This window comes from Myotis daubentonii, chromosome 4 (assembly GCF_963259705.1).
Source record: "Myotis daubentonii chromosome 4, mMyoDau2.1, whole genome shotgun sequence".
Taxonomy (NCBI): Eukaryota; Metazoa; Chordata; class Mammalia; order Chiroptera; family Vespertilionidae; genus Myotis; species Myotis daubentonii.
In genome coordinates, this window is record NC_081843.1 from 71,000,079 (window position 1) to 71,021,740 (window position 21,662).

The 21,662-nt window shown below is 35.2% G+C and overlaps 1 protein-coding gene across 3 annotated transcripts in view; it reads right to left on the reverse strand.

The window, feature by feature from the left end:
• The window catches only part of XRCC4 (X-ray repair cross complementing 4), a 201,042-nt gene that overhangs the window by 44,772 nt on the left and 134,608 nt on the right, over positions 1 to 21,662 (reverse strand). For all 3 annotated transcript variants that reach the window (XM_059694165.1, XM_059694166.1, XM_059694167.1), the window contains exon 7: positions 16,490 to 16,637. In XM_059694165.1, the coding sequence (XP_059550148.1) occupies positions 16,490 to 16,637 (148 nt within the window). The remainder of the gene's footprint in view (positions 1 to 16,489; positions 16,638 to 21,662) is intronic.

Here is a 21,662-nt window from a genome sequence, read left to right on the forward strand (position 1 = left end):
TGCGCCCGCACGTGGTATTTTGTGGAAAAGCCACACTCAAGGGGCCAAAGAGCCGCATGTGGCTCAGGAGCTGCAGTTTGCCGACCACTGGGTTAGGTTATCCCACAGTAGCGAACGCCCCAATATCTATGACTTGAAATAACAAAGTTTTAATTTCTCATTCGTGCCATATGCCCATCAGGGGTGGCGGGGGGGGGGGGGGGTCCACTCTGTGCTGTCCTCATTCCAGGACCTAGGATGACAGGGCAACTACAACATTGCCAGTGACTATAGCAGAAGGAAAGAGAATTCTCTGGCTTGGAAATTAACCATGACACTTTTAATCAAAACTTGCTGGTAAGAACTAGTCTCATAGCCTCACTCAACTGTATCTGTGAAGTTCAATTTCACCATGTTCCCGGAAGACAGAGAGCTGGAAATACTTAGTAAGCAGAACTTATGACTATCACAGTCACCCAAATAATTGCTCTATTAGGGTTTCATGTATTTTTGTTTTCTCTACCTAGCTGGGAGGTGAAGTCAGAACCTATGCTTTAAAAAGTTCCCCCAAAATTGTTCTGATTCAGTAATTTAAATTTGAACTACCCAATTTAAAGTGTGATTAAAATAAAGTAATTATGTTCTATTGGAACTTCCTCCCCCTAATACTCTATATCAGCGGTTCTCAACCTGTGGGTCGCGACCGCTTTGGCGGTCGAACGACCCTTTCACAGGGGTCGCCTAAGACCATCCTGCATATCAGATATTTACATTACGATTCATAACAGTCGCAACATTACAGTTATGAAGTAGCAACGAAAATAATTTTATGGTTGGGTCACAAAATGAGGAACTGTATTTAAAGGACCAGAAGGTTGAGAACCACTGCTTTATATATTCTAAAATCCAGTTCTGATATAAAGTTAAAGTCTCCAGGAACAGATAATTAAATAGTTCAGTTGTACTGAGAGCCCAGAAAGCAACCACCTGGCTATTAAACTCAGATATAATTCATAAAATCGATCATCAAAAATGGACTGCATTCATTTTTCCACAGATGTTATAATCTATTAAAGGACAAAGCCTAGGACTCTGACACTGCAATAATATCTCTCTTTTTACCTTTAACCTATTTGCTGTTTAAGGCTACACAATAGAAACCACTCAAGCACTGTTGCAGAGAAACACCCATTCATGCTGACTATTCTACTTTAAGATCATAACCATAAATCCCAAATATTTAGGACTCTCAAATCTTTGTCTCCAGACCGCTCTTCTTCCAGAAACTCCAGACTCATATATCTTGATATCTCTGCTTTGATGTTTGCTAAGTATTGCAAACTTAACCTAGCCCAAACAGAACTTTTTCATTTTCCAGCACTGCAAATGTGCTTCTTTCTCCGTCCTTCCTGTGTCTGAAAACTGCAACATGCACCTAGTTTCTCAAGCCCAAAACAGAAATCCTCCTGACTCCACCCTTCCCCTTACTATCCTAAGTAAAACCCAACAGCAAGTCCTCCAACTTGACTGCTAAAACAGCCCAGGATCTAGGATGTTCACACTATTTCCCCACACAGCCTACGCCACTATGGACTCTCACTGGGCCTGCTATAAAACCTCTCATCTGATGTCTCTGTTTTCATTAATCCCACTGCCATCCCATTTGCATAGTGAGAATAGCCATCATTTAAAACAAACATCAGACCATGGCATTTCCCTCCTTAAAATTCACCATTACACTTTGAATGAAATTTAAAGAACATTGGCAGCAAAAGCCCTGCATGATCTGGCCCTTCTAGTCCACTGACCACATATTTACAGCATGAATTTCTCTCTTTCCCACTACAGGAGCCACCTCTCTATTCCTTCAACATGCCGGGTTTGGCTCACCTGAGCACCTTTGCATCACTTGTTTTCTCCTGGACTTTGTAGAGAGGCCTGCTTGTTAGCTGGGTTCCCTTTAAAAACCAATTCCGTACAGAGATCTTCTATGACCACTCCATATAAAGAGGTACCACCATATCTCTTATAGGTCACCCTCTTTTAATTATCTGCATATTTCTTGATTATCTGATATGTGCTTGTTTCACACAACTAGAATGTAATGCCAACTGTTACACTCACCGTCATGCCGTCTGTGCCTAGATCTGTGCCTGGCTCACACTAGGTACTCGGCAAATATGTGTTGAAAATTATTTATGATTTGAGTATGCACAAGTTACATATAATCAGCAAGCAAGTACCAACATTACATAACATAACCCTTCTAAATTCATCTTTGGCCACTTTCTAAATATTCTGGAATTTTCTATGATAAAATTATTAGATTACAAATTATTGAACAGAATAAAACATAAGTTACATGCTTCCATAGTATAACTTTGCCAAGACTAATTAACCTGACTTGAAAGACAATCTCCATTGAAAAATAGACAGTTGGGACAGTGGAAGGGGAAAATAAATTGAATAAGAACAAGAGCAACAGTACTAACTGATACTGAACATTTACCCTGTGCCTGGTACATTATCTTGTTACCTCATTAATTTTAATGAGGTAGGTATTACTATTCCCATTTTAGAAATTAGAATATTGAGCCTCCATGATTTAAATTTGCTCATTTGTTGTCATCATTTTAGAAGTCATCCTCTTCCTCTAATGTTATCTAGTCAGTGATGTTTGATAATATATCATTTATAACTGTTATGTTTAAATTATCTGTATGGTAATTTAAACCATCCTTAGTTAAGGAAAAAAAGTAATAATTTTAATTTTTGTTAATGAAAAAAAGGTAATAATTTTTAGTTATTTGTGCATACCTCTAGTATTCATTTTAGTTAGGCATTCCAAATGCACCTGGAACTATTGTATCACATGACCTCATTATTACACTGTTTAGAACAGATGAAATCTATTTAACTGTTTATATGCTTTATATGGTACCATCTATTACTTAGCCAAAAGAAAAAACCAAACAAACCTCTCAATAAATAGAAAATATTATTCTCCTGGTTTCCTTGAAATAGGAATATATAGGTTTGTTTGGTTTTATACCATTATCCCATAACTTCATTAGTTTGCCAAATGCATTTGTGACTACAATTCCCATTTTATTCTCTGTAGTCTGGAAATTTTATAGTCATATATTTTTGCCCTAGGCAGAACACTTTGTAAAATCAGCACTATATCCATAACAAATTTTAACAGTGAAAAAGTTGATTTTCTCTGTAGCCCATAAATAGAATATCATATATCTGCAAGCAAGAGAAACCCCATAACTTAAGATATAAATAAAAATACATGTTCAAAGGGAATATTTCTTGCGGCTGGAGCTAACGAGAACCCTTACGTGGAGGAAGGTTTTCAGAGGTTATAGTACCCCTTTCAGATTGACGACCTTTCTTAGAGTATGATTTGAAGATAGCTTACTGATTCAATTAAGTTCAAGAAAATTAAATAAATGAAAAGAAGTAAAATAATATAAAATTAATATTGTATATATCCATATACTCGAGTATATAAATATGCCAACCTAGAAAAGAAAACTTTTCCACTCTTTTGTGAAATCAAAGCTCAAGACCACCAAGATTTATTTATCCAGCTTTTGTGGTAGGCTGATTTCAAAAGACAGATCACTTACTTTAATAAAGATCACATTTAATAAATACCTTTCAATAACTGATGAGGCTTCCCAGGTCTGTGGTAGTAAGAGGAGAGCAGCCTTAAGTGTTTCTCAGTCCATCACTTCCTTCCCTTTCCAATCACATACACTTATAATCACTATCCTTCTTCAGAGAACTCTTCCTGGAGTTCTATAGTATCCTATTCACTGACAGTCTGCAAACATTCCCTCCATCAAATATATGGTTTTCAGGGAAATTTCCCTAAAGCACTGTTCATCATGCCATTCTTTGGCTCAAAAACCTTGAACAGTTCCTTGTTGAATTCATGAAAGAAGTCCAAATAAATCAGCTTGCCATTTAAGTCCTTTGTGATCTGATCCCATCCACCTTGCCAGCTGTATTCACATCTCTGTGCATCGCATGACATGGTCACTGGTCCCCTATCTTCTTCCATGCATTTACTTATGCGTTCTGGTACTCTGAAAGAAAATGCCTTTTTTTTTCTTAAGCTAGGGGATACCTCAAGTTCTGTAACAGAGAGACCCAAAAAGCACCATGGTTCAAGTAAGCTAGACATAGTCTAGAGCAGTGGTCGGCAAACTGTGACTAGTGAGCTACATGTGGCTCTTCGGCCCCTTGAGTGTGGCTCTTCCACAAAATACCACATGCGGGCACGCACGTACAGTGTGATTGAAACTTCATGGCGATTGAAACATACCTCAATCAGATTGAGGACGTTTTTAGCAAAGGCCAGCTTAGGAGTACCCTAATTAAGTTAATAACAATGTACCTACTTATATAGTTGAAGTTTAAAATATTTGGCTCTCAAAAGAAATTTCAATCGTTGTACTGTTGATATTTGGCTCTGTTGACTAATGAGTTTGCCGCCCACTGGGCTAGAGGTAGCAGGGTAGTCTATGGTGGATATGCTGCCCTGTCCCATGAGATTGCCCAGGGACTGTGATTCTTCCTCTCTTGTTGCTCTGCCATCTCCTAGGATGTTTGCCTTAAATGCTAGATAGAAGACAGGCTGAGAAAGGAGAGAGACATGGGAAGTATGCCCAATCATTTTTGCGGACAGGACCCCAAAGTTGTATGTATCATCTCCATTCACACCCCTTGGCAAGGACTTTGTCACATGGCCAAATCTTCCTTCCTGTGTGTGTGGGAAAGGTAGCCTCTAGATTGGCAGCCACTTGCCCTATTAAAACTTGGAGATTCGTGAGGTGGTAGGAAGGGGGTCCTATTACTAAAAAGAAGTCAGGAGATTGGGTTGAATGATTAGTCACTGCATTATCTTTCTTTAATTTATGTACCTAGAAACTTCAATTTTTCTACAAAGACAAACCCAATGCCTTGGGCCAGTTTTCTCTGATCTTACCACATGTCTGTATTCCATAGTCCTCCAAATGGAATATTGATTCTCACTCCTCTAAAATTTCATACTTCTTATATCTATTATGGAATTTCAGCTTATATATAGTAAATATAGTTAGTAAGAAAATATAATGTGGTCAAAAAGAAAAAGATAAATGTGCGCTATTGATTAATCTTCCTTCATTGTTTTATTTCATATACAAAGTTGTTGAAGACACAGCCTGTGACAACTTCTTTATTCTGTTTTTCTTGAAGTGGCATATCCGGGACTAAGCACTCAATAATGCTGGTAATGATAACATTGCTTCATTCAATACACTAATAATTTATCTTTATTTACTACAAAAATATCATTTTAAAAAGTAGCACCCATAAATTTGATTTACAAAAATTATAGTTTTAGGAACTGTTTAGAAATAAAATTATTGTAAAAGATTTTCAATTAAACAATGTATGTGTCCTAAAAATTTACTGAAAATACTTTTGAATTATGTTCAAACAAAACATGTCTGTGTTTTTTATCCTTTAGTAATGATTTACCAAAATAAAAAAGAAATCCTTGAATAAAACTTACGAATAATTATATTTTTAATTTCTTTATTTAAATTTTTTGTTCATTTTTTTTTAAATATATTTTATTGATTTTTTACAGAGAAGAAAGGAGAGGGACAGAGAGTTAGAAACATCGATGAGAGAGAAACATCAATTCAGCTGCCTCCTGCACACCCCCCACTGGGGACGTGCCCGCAACCAAGGTACATGCCCTTGACCGGAATCGAACCCGGGACCCTTGAGTCCGCAGGCCGACGCTCTATCCACTGAGCCAAACCGGTTCGGCTCATTTTTGTTTTTTATTCTCATATTTGATTTCTTTACTCCATTTGACAACATCTCAGTTACTTGTGAGGTTTATAGAATTAGTCGCTGCATTATCTTTCTTTAATTTATGTATCTAGAAACTTCAATTTTTCTACAAAGACAAACCCAATGCCTTGGTCTAGCCAGTTTTCTCTGATCTTACCAAATGTCTGTATTCCACAGTCCTCCAAATGGAATATTGATTCTCACTCCTTCTTATTTTGACATAGCTAGTTTATACCTTAATACAAGCTTACTTTCATACAAGCTTAGAACATGAAACAGCCTTCACTTCTATTGTGATAAACTATTTTATTTCATTTCATGATGTTTTAATATAAACCAAATACCTATTTAACATTTAGTTATATATCATAGTAGATGAATTAAGTTCTACAATTTCACTGATAAAATGTAAATTTTGAATATAGCATACCAAATAATAAAAAATAAATATACCCATTTTTCTTTTGATATTGAACTATAAATTATGAACAGGGAGTCATTTCCTTTGATTAATAACCCTCTGACCAGGTATAATGAGTATTTACACATTATTCTACATTGGTAAAGTACTTAAAATGTCTGAAACAATAACTATTATCAAACCAAATTTAATAGAAATTTTTATGTAAGGAAGTCTTTTAAATTATAGGGGCATAATATATATGAAATATATGACAAATTTCCTTTATCTAAAATGCAGAAAAACTGTAACAGATTTCTATTAAAATTTTATCAAAAAGAAGTTCAAGTCTGTCAGTAATTTGAAATCTAAATGCATATAATAGCCTGAGGAAATTATAAGGCTTGTTCCAGGGTGAGTAAACCTGGAACACTAGAGGCCCAATGCACGAAGATTCATGCAACAATGGGCCTTCCTTCCCCTGGCTGCTGGCACCGCCTTCGCTCCGGCTGGAGCCGCCTTACCACCTTCCCACACTGCCCAGAGGCCCGGAGTGGCTTGGGTGGTGTGGAACCCTGTGTTGTTGCCATGGCGATGATGCAAGCATCCCACCCCGCCCCCAACCGCTCGGCAACTGCATATGCAAATTAAGCCACCATCTTTGTTGGGTTAATTTGCATACTCAGTTCTGATTGGCTGGTGGGAGTTGAGAAGGTATGGACAATTTGCATCTTTCACTTTTATTAGTGTAGATGAATGTATTTTCATTTATAGTACAGTATTTTAAAATTATGTTAAAATAGAACTTAAAATACATGTACTTACAAGACCAAGCCTCTGATATATTTGATAATCATGTGTAAAAAAGCCATAAAGACAAAGTTAATATTGAATATATTTTTAGACAATATTAACATTTGTTCTTTCTGTATAGTTAAAAAAATTCACTCAGGCAAACTTTATCTGAAAGTGTAATACTGATTTTATTGGCAAAAATATAATGTATATGATCAATCTTAATTATTTGAGTCACAAACACAATTAATAAATCATCTTTGAAGTGCACTGACCATAATCAGTATATTCTGGAACAAGTCCAAGGGGCCATTAATCAAACATGCAGAAAGGAAAGTGAGAGCCACAGCCTGAACAGTTAGGTAAACACAGAGTGAAGCTAATAAAAACCCAGCTCGTTTTAAAACCACTACGGTGTTTACTTTTGCAACTAAGATAAACATTATGATAAAATTAAAGTTGTGTAAAAAATGAGGTTTGCTCATGATGACCAAAGTTAACATATAGCAATTGCACATACATTTTATGTTCCTAATTTGACACTAAAGAAGTTTAAGTTCAGTTACCAAAAATCTTCAAGAATTAGTTATTTGAATCGGCTAAATTATATTCTCTGTGTAGATTAAGCACACACACATTTCAAATATGATGAGGTTTAAACTAGAAAGAAAGCAATAAATTGTTATAAATTTTTAAGAATCAGGGGTAAGTATGAAAAGAGTTCTTTTTGAAAGAATAGAATGGCCAACCACCATATTCTAAATTGGCAGATGCAAATGATTAAATTGTAAAAAATAAGTAAGTTGAGTGAGTTGGAAATAAAATTTTCAATGATTAATAATATAAAATATGATAAACTACAAACACATATATATCAAATTAATCAATTGCTTTTAAAACCTGGTTTTCCAAGTGTGTTATTTTCCTCCAAAGTTATCTTATTGATTACTAAATAGAAGGAAAGAAGATTTGCTGAGCTAGCACATAAAGGGTAAGGGCTATTCTCATTTCCATAAGAATTATGAGGAAAGAAAACACTCCAGGGTTAAAAATTCCATAAACACAATTTCCTTCCCAGGAATAGGTTTCCAAGATTTAGCTGAAACCCTGGGGAAAACAGTGCTTTAAAAATAACAGTACATCATTTTCCTAGAGTGTCCTACTGCACTAGTGCTCTCATTCACATGATCTCATCTAACCCTCAGATTTATGTTGAAAGGTAGGCAGGAGGTATTATTAACCCAATCCCTGCACTAACAGAGCTGTACAGTTCTATCTCTCTCTACTGTGCTACCATGTAGAAATTAAACAGCAGTCAAACCTTACTGAAACTCATCATCATTCAACTATTAATAAATACTAGTATGCATATAAATAGAGCCCTACTTCATAGAATTGTGGTGATAAATGAATTAATTAAATTTAAGTACTTAACACACCTAGCACACAGTTATAAAATAAATAGCTATTATTGTTATTTTTGAGGCAGCATAATAAAGTAGTTAAAACGTAGGGTCTTTGGAACAAAATGTAGTAGATTCAAAATCAAAGATGTGGCATTTGTTTTGGGGCAAGTTATCTAATCTTTCTAGGTGAGAGCTCCTTGATATGTGAAATAGGTATAGTTAATTGAGATAATGCATATAAAAGGCTTTAGTAGAGTATCCAGGACATAAGTATTCAATGAATGTTAAGTATTATTATTATCGATAGATTGATCTACTATCTTATGTAAATATAAAATGCCATTAACAAAAATTAAAGGGCAAATGACCAACTAGGAGAAACAAGATTAATATTTTTGGAAATAAGCAGCTCTTATAAAACTAGAAGCCCAGTGCACAGATTTGTGCACTTTGAAAGAAAATTAATTAGAAGAAATATTTTAGAGGCTGGGGAGGGACCATGGAGATTGGCCAGCAGGGGAGGGACCATGGGAGGGCTCCAGGGCATGTCCAGCCTATCTCTCCCAGTCCTGATTAGCTGGACCCCAGCAGCAAGCTAACCTACCAGAGTGTCTGCTCCCTGGTGGTCAGTGCACGTCATAGCGACTGGTCTAACGGTCGGACAGACACTTAGCATATTAGGCATATATATATGACAAAGATCTCTAATGAAAATCAGGTAGGTTATGGATAGATAATAAACAAAAGATGAAGCTCCAATAATCAATATATACAGAAAAAAACGACTTATGGAATGGTTAAATACAAAAATTAAACAATAAGATATTATTCATTGATTATATGATTTAAATGATCTAAATGAATTGTTAAACAATAGAACAAAAGGCAAATACTGCCTGTGGGAGTATAAATTGTTGTTATAGTTTCAGGAGAAGTTCTGGCAAAACAACAAAGCACTAGTAAGTACATATGCCCTCTTACCTAGTAATGAACTTCGGGGAATTCATTTTAAGGAAATAACAGTTATATGTGCAAATTCATGTAAAGGTATATATAACATTTTTTGTAATACTACAAATATGAATAAGGACAAAATTTAAAGTATAGGAATTGGTTAAAGAAAGTATGATACACTTATATAATATATCTATCTCAACATATCTAAATTTCAACATATCTATTAAAGTTGAAATTTTATTATATATATTTAAATTTTAAAATAGAAGCCTACATCATAAGTGGTTTGTGCCTTGATTTGCAAATAAAGTGTAGAAGAAGAGATTCGCCAATATACAGAGTGCCCTGGTGTCAATGGTGGCTGACCCCAGGTGGGTGGGGTTATGAGTTCCCCTTTTGCTCATCATTTTGTTTCTGTGTGCTTTCATATTTTTTGAAGCATGTGCCACTTTTATGATTAGGAAACAAAGAAAATAAGCCGAATTTTATTGAAAACTAAATGGATTCCTTCAGAAGGTAAGTGGATAAACTGTGGCTCACCCAGACAATGGAGGGGAGGAAATACTGTGCTAAAATATGCTGTTTCTTTTCCTGCTCCTGTTGCCATGTGGACTATAAAACTGTGTAAACTTGTCTAATTAAACTATAAACTTAATCTAAGTGGTGTGTGTGTATGTGTGCTCTTTTACCACCTACCACTCACCTAAAATGTAGCTGTACAATTACTGAATGGCACCACTTAAAGATTCAGAACACACAATTAAAACTTCTTCACTATAGTTCAAACAGTAACATTTGTGAAAAGTTTTAATTTCATAATATTTTAAGGTTGTGTATTAGACTCTGTTTCAGAAGACACCCATCACATAGAAGACTAAATATACATGTGGGCCTCACATAACAAGTAAAAATATTGTTAGCCTGAAGAAACAGACGATATAAAATTACCTTATATACATACCAAATTTTTTCTTGAGATATATTTAATGCCTAACACTCTATAATTATGGTAGAGAGGTTCTTATATTTTTAAAATCATTGATGTTTAAGAATTCTGAGAGTTCATATCCCAAACTAGGACTCTGCAGAATGTTACCCCAGGAATGTTACTAAGCCTCTTTTGAAAGGAGATAGGGAGATTCATGAAGGTGCTATGCTGAAGAACATTTTAAAAGTGATTAAACAAAGTCAAATAAATTATTTACTATGGAGTTTCTCAGAGCCTTCAATTTGTAAATCTCCAAGTTTGAGGGTTTGGAGCACATGGAAGTGTGGGAGCTATTAAGTATAGGGCCCCTGTTAAGATCTCTTTTATCTAGTTCTACAGAAATAAGTCTTTGAATAGTATCATAAAAAATAAATTCTGGACTCATTGCCATCTAACTTAAATAAACATCTTGACTTTCTTCCCTCTACTTATCCAAATCTCAGAGCTGGCGGCATTTTGTCCCTACCTATATATTGAGCTCATTCTCCAGACTAATGCTTTTCCTAGTTATGGATCATTTAAGGAGGAACATCTGCAATAAGAACATTATAGTGCAGTTCTGGCAACTAATCCTATATGTTATATCCCTGTTTGACTCCCTGTCTTAGTTTACAATATAATCCTTATTTGGTTGAGACTTGGGTTTGGCTTTATTTGTGGCCACCCTTCCTGGGGACTGAAGCCCTGATTCTGAGACAAAGTTTTCATTTATAGACCCTTGTTCAGATGCTAATTTCAATATCTCTTAAAACTAGTTTCCTTTCAAGAAAGAGAACCCACAGAACCGAGAAACAAAACAGCTAGTCAGAAGAAGATAAAGCAGAATTTCCAAGCAGGTTGAAATGGGCTGAAACATGGGCTTGTTACATTGCTTGAAGATGTAACAAGCAATAAAGTTTTAATTAAATCATTTTAGCTGAGCATTTTGTCAGGCGGTCAATTTTATTAACTATTTGCTAATTTCAATGAGACTGGGACATTGACTTAATTTAACTAAATAAGTAAATAATGAATGGACTAATTAATCAATTTGTAAAGTGTTCCAACTAGTCTAACTGGCTACAACTGAACTCATGTCCTATCAACAGAATGCTATTAAAAGGCTTTTAATGTGTGCACTCTTTTTAGGATGTTGGAAGAATTAAGAGCTCTTAAATTTGAAAATATTTAAATGTAAAATTCTTCCTTGATTATTATGTTGTATGATAAAGCATGACCTCATTAAAAATTTAAGCTGGTGCCTAATAGAGCCGGAATGTAGTGCTGTTTCATTTAGACACATATTGTGCCCTTGTATATTAATAGAGAGTAATTTCACAATGTTCTTGCTTATACTCACTCAGGGTTTTATTATATAAATATGAAAGTAATATCACTATTTCTGTAGTCTTTGTCAGCTGGTTCATTTTGTTTAACAAATGGAATTAAAAAGTCATACTGAACAATTGTGCAAAACACAATTTCAAGTGATATAAGATAGAAAATAGCAAGGAATGCACAACATATGGTTATGTTGGATAATAACTCTTAGTGTTGATGCTAGCTGACAGAACAGGATGCGTATTGTCCAAGCATAATCATATTGTGTGAATTAGTCACCCTAAATTTTTTAATGAGTATTTATCAATGTATGCCAGATTTATGGATTTCAGAATCTTACTAGAAGTGAGAAATCATTAAAGTTCTAATAATATTCCTGAAAAATGCATTTACATTTACCAGTAAAAAGGTAAAATGGGAGTACAATTCTGCACCTCAGTACTGCTAACACAGGCCAATTTTAGCTATTATCCCTGTGAGCACTCAACATAAGTTTCAGTATGTTTTCAATTTTCTAGTTTCCTGTGTTTCAAAAGGATGAAAGTTTTTATTATTGGGAATCCAAAACTGTACAACATGAACCAGTTTGAAAGCAGAGTTAAAAAAGAGAAAAAGAAACGAAGTACATTAGTTTCAGATAATTTTAAATTATAATAGCAAAGAAGATGACCAAAGTATTAGAGTTTTCTAGTCAATCTGATATTTTAAAAACTCTGAAGAAGATTTAAATAACTACATCAAAAGGTAGAAAAAACAGGAGAAAAGACCTTTGTGATGTGAAAAACAGAAATGCTATCATGTTGTGGACGAAAAGGGGCCACATGCTAACATGCCTAGCTCAGGGAAGGCCTGCATGTCGGCCTTGCAAACTCAGAGATCTAAAGTAACCACAAAGAATGATCTGAAATTAAAACTTTAAACTACAAGCAGTTTATGGTTGGTAGTCATGTCCTAGGCCGGTATCTTCCCTGACAAAGGCCAATCTGTATCTGTCTACTGTCTTTTGTATCTAGGATAACATTCCTTTGGAATGTCAGGGTAATTCCCCCTTTTCTAGACCCACCAGTGCACCAGGTCTGAAACCATAAATCCTCTCACTGTTTTATCATGTTAATTGTTGACTGTTAACTATCCTGTACCCACCTATGTAAAAGATGTATGTATCTATCATTTTACTTTTCATCCAATCCCAGAAGTTTCCCCACTTTGCTTTCTCCCATCTCCCTAATTTATCACCAGTGAATTTAATGTAACCCACTTGTATCCTCAATGTAACCCACTTGCATCCTCTCTTTTGATTGTAATGTATAAAATAAGGTGCAAAGCTGCCATTCTCCAGAGCATTATCTCAATCCATTGAGATTTTGCTTCCTGGCAATTGTCAACAGTTTGGCTCACAAAATAAACTCACAAAAATTCTTCACAGGTTTGTTTCTTACATTAACACTACATACAAAGAAAGGCTGAATTTTTAACCAAGGCTACACTACCACCTTGTTCTGGCCTCTGAGCAGCCCTCATCCTCATTTCACTTCCTTCCTTCCGGCTCCCTTCACTCCCATCACTCACATATTTCACCTGAGGGCACATTCACAGGCCTTTCCTCTACTTAAGCACTCTGCTCTCTAAACTGGACTAAACTCCTCTTTATCCTTCAGATTAGAGATCAAATGAGGATTCCTCAAGCCATATCCCCTTCCCTATTGTTTCCTCTAAATTCAAAAATCCTTCAAAACGTTTCAAATATATATCTTTGTAATGATATAACTAATGCTTGCCTTCACTCAGACGGACTAAGCTTTATGAGATCTGGGACTCTGATAGTTTACTCATCAATGCTCCCCAAGTGCTCAGCATGCAAGCATTCTGTAATGAACGGTAAATGAATGAATGAATAAATGAACAAGGGAAAGCCATAGTCAGATTTTTTTTTGTTCTCAACGAACAGCAGTATCTACTGTGCATATCCTTAGTCACTGTAAAATCATGTGGGGAGTCTTAGGATGCATGCAACCTCTATTGAGAGGAAGAGGATACAAAGGAAATAACATTGTGAGAGTCTGACAAAAATGTTTCACATCCAGTATATGCCTACAATTAAAAACAAGTAATGAAGTCAGGCTTTCCAGGTAAATTAAATGGGATATAATGGTGAATAAGCCATGGTAATATGAATTATAAAAACAAAACTTTCTGTGCAATATTCATGAATTTTGATTGCTAATAACTAACAAACATGTGGTTTTTTGCTAATTTGTGTTTATGTTTTGAAAGTGGTAAACTGATCAAAGTATAATAGAGTTAGGGGCCAGTATCTTTTCACCCCTAAGTAGCAACCTACCCACATCTAGGAGGCTACAGCTAAAGCACAATAATCTAACTGATAGACATATTGTTGATGAGAAATTATCAGAGTGAAAAGGTGTTTAGGAAGGTAGAAATAGGTATTATTTAAATTTAACAACATAAGATAAAGGTTCATCATCAGTGCTTGAGCCTGAAGGAACACAATGATATAACTAGCAGGCAATTAAAAAAGCTAATATGGTTTATATCAACCTTGTAAGTAAAGCACACAAAGTAAGTATTGACATGATCATCTAAACATGGAAAAGAAACACATTGCCTTTAGCAAAAAGCCTAAATGAAACATTTAGTCTTTCATTCTCCCATCATTGTACCATGCATATAAAAAAACCTGTTTAAGCAATATATGTATTCAGAAAATGTAGTAACCTCAAAACCTTATATTTAGTTCACACACTGAACAGAAAGACTTAAGATACAGCTCTCCAACATAAAAACAATATACTTCATTATTTCTCAAGATCCTGTAATCTTTATCAGACAAAACAATTAGACTAAAAGATCCATGAGGACAGGGTTATGTCTATTTCCTACTCTCCTGAACCATCAGCATCCAATATTATACCTGGCACAAAACTGATATTCATTACTTATTTGCTTACCACTTGACTGAATGAATGAAGTACAGTCTGAATATTTCAAAGTATAATTTTCCCCCATATTAACCTATAGGACTAGTTTGCTTACTCTAATGTTTTTAAATTGGAAATATTTTTGATTCATTACTTAAGAGATAATACAATACGATGAACACTATGGAGCTAATTAATGAATTTACATAAAAATCAACCTGTAAGAGTAGTGCACACTGGGTTTTTACATAGATTGTCTGAAGACATAAGGGACCCACCATAGAATGCAAATGGCATTTTCAAGTACTAGTATATCAGGCCAATTGTAGAGAGAATAAGTCCCCAATGATAAACAGACAAACAAAATAATTCCACTATTAACTGTAAAATTCTTATTTCTATGCAAGAAACTCCTTTTGGTCAGGCTGTCAGTTTCCTAAGGCATGGACTTCATGTGCTTATTTGGGATCCTCATGGTCTATACAGAATTCGAAAACTTTTTACTCTCAGGACTCCGTTACACTTTTAAAAGTTTTTGAGGACTCCAAGAATTTTTGTTTATATAAACTATCCAAAATTAACACTGAGAAAAAATTGAAATCTTTATTAATTCATTTAAAACTAAAAATAAATCCAGAATATGATAACACAATATAGTCTTTATTAAAAAATCATTGTATTTCCCAAAGGGAAAAAATCCTGTGTAGTCAATGTTTTAACACTTTTACAAATCTGTTTGATGGGTGGCTTGATTAAAAACTATGGAATTCTCATTGGCTTCTGCATTCAATCACAGGGACATGTTGTTTCAGTTGAAATACATGAAGAAAATCTGGCCTCACACAGGTATAGAATTGAAGAAGAGACACCGTGTGGATCACCACAAACACCTTGGGAATGCTCTGGGTCCTCATCATTCCACACTTTGAAAACCACTGGTGTGTAATATCATGTCATATAACTATTGTTCAATAACAATTTGCCAAATTAATGAAAAGTTTAAAGAAAAAGAATTAAATTTTTAGGCATACATAAAATATGCATCTTTGTTTTTTGTTTTGTTTATAAAATATATTTTCACTGATTTTAGAGAGGAAGGGAAAGGGGAGAGAGAGAGAAAAACCTCAATGATGAGAGACAATCACCGATCAGCTGCTTCCTGCACGCCCCACACTGGGGACCAAGCCCGCCACCAGGGCCTGTGCCCTAACCAGGAATCAAACCGCGACCTCCCAGACTGCACCTTTGTTTTTTTATTCAACTGATAAAATTCCCTATAAATGCTGACTGTTTTGCTGCAATAAAATATTTATTAATTCAACTTCTCAATTCATTACAACTAAATTAGGATGCAGATTAAAGGGAGGGTAGTCAAAACTAAAGAATGAACTATAAAAATAAAAAATGTGTCTAAATTTAAAAGAAATAAATAGATGACTAGAAAGACATTTTACATAAAAAAAAATTGTAAGCATAACCAAATCAAGTGGCCACTTTGAATGCTGTGTGGGTCTCTTTAAAGCAGTAAATTAGATTGAAATACTTTATTAAATGCAAACTGGATTCTATTATTTTTAGTATCTTATATGCCATTTCTAATTAATCTATAAAAACCCCAAGAAAAACATTTTGCTAATATTTTTGACACTCCTGACTTAAATATTAATAGGAATTAACTGAATACCAGGGAAAATATATGGACTTAAACATTTTATAATTTCCAAAACCATAATTTTTGTTCATTAAAAATAGCCTTAGATTCAGAAATTAGAATACAATTTTAGACTAGATATTAGATTTTTCAATGTCATCTCACTATTTTGCAAAGAATAATATGACTTACTTTTCCTTTTCTTCAGGCTGATGTTCCTGAGAAGCCATTTTAGGTTCTGTCCCGAGATTTTTTCCCATCCGCTGCCTCCTCTTTCTACTTGGTGCAATATCAGTGACATCAGGACTTGAAAGAATGGAATCATCTCTTCTTAAAGTAGCTAAAATAAAATGACATAAAAAATGTGATCCAACAAAATTCTGCATATAATCTGTAAGTAAAGAATCAACTTGCTGCTTTAGCACAGATATAAAGTGACCCAAAGTATAGCAAAACTATTTTTTAACAAACTATACAGATTTGAAGTGAACCAGTTACACAGTGTGTTATACTTTAATACTAATATAAAATATAAGGTATATTGTATACATGGAATAATTGGGGCAAAATGGTCTTTGCCTATCTTGGGCAACAATCTTTCCAAATCATTATAGGCAGTTTGGTCTCTCAGTGCTGGGGCTAGATAGAAGCACCCCAAAGGCACCTCTAAAAGGTATCTGGATGGAAAAATAATGCCACAGGAATAATATAAATCAAATTGACACTAAACAGCACTCGCCAGCAGGAATGGGAAATTCTAATAGTGATCCAGGGATACTCACAGATTTTTCCACTAACTGTGAGCATTGAACACAAGAGAAATGTAAAAAAAAAAAAAAAAAAAATACTAATAGACGTCTCTAATGTAGCCAAACCATTAAATTGCCTCTAAAAGTGTTTGATACACATGAAACAGAACCAACAATAGAAACATGATGGATTCATATTCCTTTATTCTCTTATAAACAACTTAGTTATAAAGAACCTTAGGGGAGTTTAGCATTCTTTCATCTAATACACAGTATATTCTGTTCTAATACATATTTCTATTAAAAAAGAGCTCCTTGCTATTGGTAAATAATATCAATATAATTTGAACTTTGGATGTCCTGCCAGTTCATGTGCTTTTTTTTCTAGCATGTTAATTGTTAATAGTGATCAGGGACAAGCTTTCATCCCAATTAGAGAAAGACTTAGCAATGTATAGAGGTTTAAGAAACTGAAGAAAAGTGGCTAAAAATCTTGTGCAAGTCCATTGCTTTAGCACAAATAGGGGCAGGCCTAGTGAAGCTAAGAATCCTACACTTTCCTTAAGTTTAACTCTCTGCTAACGCTGCAATTACAGCTGAACAAGCTGTGAAGACTTTTCTCCCTGTATCTTGAGTCAGATACTTAATTTTGATGAAACTACTGGAATCAACTGTATCAATACCTCTCATCTCCATTTAAGAGAAAGGGTGATGGAAGGGGTTAGCTGACTGTGATGCTGGGTGCAAATGTTGCTAAATAATTAATGGAGTTAATATTTTTATTAGGATTGTAATTAGAGAACTAACAACAACCTAAAACAATAGATTTTGTGTGGCCTGCCAAAATCTTAAAATTTCCCCCATGAGTTATATTATTTATGGTATATAGTACTGCAGGAGTGGATTTTAAGGCACAAGTTTATCACATTCCCGAAGAAAACACTGTATTCTGAGTTCTTGCTGTGCAGTCATGCTTCTCTGAGTGACCTGAGATAACTTGGACACAGTTGACCAATCTCTTGAAACTCTTCTTTTTAAATTTTTTTTTCTTAGAATAGATACCATTTTTGAAAACATATGCTGGTTACCTTGCTGTAGGTTTTATATCTGTTATCTTATTAATATTTAACTTTGTGAAGTACTTACTACCTTCACTTATTAGGAAACCAAGATAGTTAAGTAACTTGCCCAAATCATACAGCCTTTGTTTTTATAATTTATCATATGACAACTTAAAAGTTTTTCTCCCTAGTGGGTAAATTAGTCTTTGATCAAATATTAATTGAATGCCCATCAAAGCATATTTTAGTTTCCAAAGCTATTTAAGTTATCAGGACACATAAGTTCCACTATATTTTTTGCACATTACTTTTATTATCCCTGAAAAGTATTCTTGGAGTAAAGAAGGATAAATTTAAGAAGGGTATTCCTCTGAACACATTAAAACTGAATGATTTCCTTACTTTTATTAAGCTAGGATGTGACTAAGGAAGAAAACTGCAGTTTACTGATTTCTTACCCAGTCCGCTCTCACCTAGAATTGTTTACTCAGTCACATAAGCAATCAACAGAGTACAGGCTTGTCTATGAACAGAACCAGCAACACTGTGTGAGTTAGAGGAAGTTTCAATTATAGATAGACTTGAAAAGTGGAGCAAGACTGCATTTGATGGAATGTTGGACATCAAGGAGGAAAGACTATTCAGTTTAAATTAAAATGTATGGTAAATTAAAAAAAAAATAAAGTCACCAAAAACTTCTGCCACTCATTTCAAAAACTCTAAACCATGGCTTACACATTGGCATCCAAAAGGATGTGTTATACGTGATATGGTTATATTATTTGTTGTAACATCTACAATTTACTTTAAATACAATATTTACATGCATATGTTAGGCAAAGTGAGCTATAACCCAGGTGTGGCTAGCATCTGATACTCAAAAATACACAGACCAGAAGCAGTTGTTGGTATTTGGATAACAATTCCCATACTCTTAAAGAGGCTACTAGAGGCTCTCTGTGCTCTGCATATCAATCAACACCTGATGATTTACTAATCAGTATACTGAGTGACAGAAATGTGTGTACCGCCTGGTGAACACAGGGCAGGAAAACAAGCATGATGAATACTGCCTATGAGTGAAATTAAAGGCATTCTAGATATAAAGATTGGCTAAAATATTTCAGAGATCATCTTCACCATTTCATGAACAGGTTCTAAGCACCCTGTGAGGTCTGTTTACTCTTAAAGGTGATGCCCTGTGTTAAATCTTAAAGTGGTTTGGTGTCTAGTTATGAACTCTGGACAACTGCCGTTTCCTGAAGCCAGGGAAAACTGCCTGATAATTCATTATCCTGCCTTCAGAATAAACACTTTATAGGAGGGAATGACTGGGACACTTAAAATTTCTTTAAGCTTAGGGCAGGGTGGTGAATTATTTTGTGCTTACTTGCTAGTAAGTATTTAGTTGGTAATTGTCTGTATGATGGGAGAACAACCTGATAATTCATTATCCCACCCTTCACATTTCTTGGTGTCCACCATTATTTGCCACAAAGAATCACAAGTTGTGTGTAACCAAGTGTTCCAAGTCAGTCCAATAGCACCATTTTTTCCCATTCTCCTGACAAAGGTTCCCTTTCGAGTCTTGTAGCCACTGCCATGAGCGAAAGGGGCTAGCACACAAGCCAATTACTTTTGAAACTGAATATGTTCTTTTTGGTTTGTGTTTGCACCATGGGAAGCAGTTTTCCCTTTAGTTTATTATATACATGTACAAGCAAGCTGTAAGATATCTTAATTTACATATTAATTTAAAATAAAGATTTCATAACATTTATATCATCTTTAGTAAAAGGGAAAATGTGCCATCCTATATTTTCCTCTCCACCCCTGCAATGCCAGAAACCAGGAAAAAGAGGCACTATTCCAATACCTGGTACCTCAGCATTAAATTGCTCATTGCAAACAGTCTTCAAATTTGAACCCATCCTACCCCTGTCCTCTACCTGTGCTAATGCTTAGTCCTCTTTTTACACTTGGTCTCAATGCTGATGCTTTATGTCTGTTCTGACACTGGATCCTTTCAGCAATGACTCTGAGTTTCCAAATAAGCAAAGCTGTTTTATATACAACAGAAGGGATCTGATCCACATCTATAAGAGGTCAAAATGTCTATTATTATTTCACAACTGTACATAAGTTGGAAGTTTTCAAATCTAGGCAGAAGTGTATACATTTGCTGTTGACTGGGAAGCTTTTTCTGAGATTCTACCTCCAGAATTCTGTCTTTAGTATTCATCAGTCTCTGTCATGACAACGCGTCTTGCACCATTTCCAGGAATTTTTGAAAAAAGGAAAACAAAAGAAAAAAATGATTGCCAATTAACTTACTACAGCAGAAACACTCATTGGCAGAGCTATGGGATGAATTTCAAGTTCTCATTAGGTTCACTGAACCTAGAAAATGGGGCTCTTTACAGAAGCCTTGCTATTGTGAGAGGTGGCTCCACAGAAAGCCACACTTCTTCCCATCTGACAGAAGAACTGCAGGAGCTTGGCAGCCGGAGTTCAGGCAGGATGGACAGAGGGCTGGCTCCCTGGGTACTCTCAGTGTCCAAAGGAACTGACTGTCAGCTAAACTGCTGGCGACCTGCATAACTACCATGAGTTAAACTACCTGGTAAACTTAAGTCTCTGACCATTAAGCCCTTAAATCTCAGTATTTTTTAAGACATTTTCCAGGTTTATAATTTGTTTTATCAGGGTCTCCTTATTATCTCCTCTCTATGGATTTTCCCCCTCTTCATATGACATATAGCTTGACACACCAATTCTGTAAAACTCTAAGAGAGATTGCCACACTTCATTCCATCTCCCCTCCCCAAACACACACACACACACCTCTCTCCAGCCCCTGAACAAAACAAAAAGTTAATGTCCTGAGGCATGTTATTCATGGCAATGGCTACTTAGCTCTTTGGTTAAATTACTGAATAAAAAAGGCCCTGATCTTTAGGTCCTTTGTCCATGAAAAAAATAAATGTATGCTGTTTGCAATAGGCCATATGCAAACAAAAAATTTTCAGTGCTTCCAATGCCTATAAAATAAAGCCCTAAGATCCTAGCCCTGCATTCAAATCCCTCTACAATGTGATGGTCACCTACCTCTCTAGCCGTACTTCCCACAAATCTTCCAACCACAGTATGCAAATTATTTCAAGGGCCCCAGGGTTCCACATCTTCCTTTTTGTTCCTTACTTTCTCTCTCTTGAATGTCCTCTACTCCTCTATAGGCTCACTGAGTGTTCCCTTCCAGCACAGCCCAGCTCAGCCATTCCAGTCATCTCGAGTAGTTCTAAGCCACAGCAATGTCTCCTTTCTCTGTGTGGCTTATACTTGAACCACTCATTTTATCTCATATAGTTATTCTTTGTAAGTACACCTTCTGTTTCTCCAATTAGATTACAAACACCCTACAGCTAGAGGGCATGCTTTATACTTTGATATATTCCTGGCATCACTCCATGGTGTTATACATGAGAAAATGGAGACTTGAACTCTTATTTTCAAATGTGTGTCATATTTTTAAATCAAAATGTAATTCCTATGGAC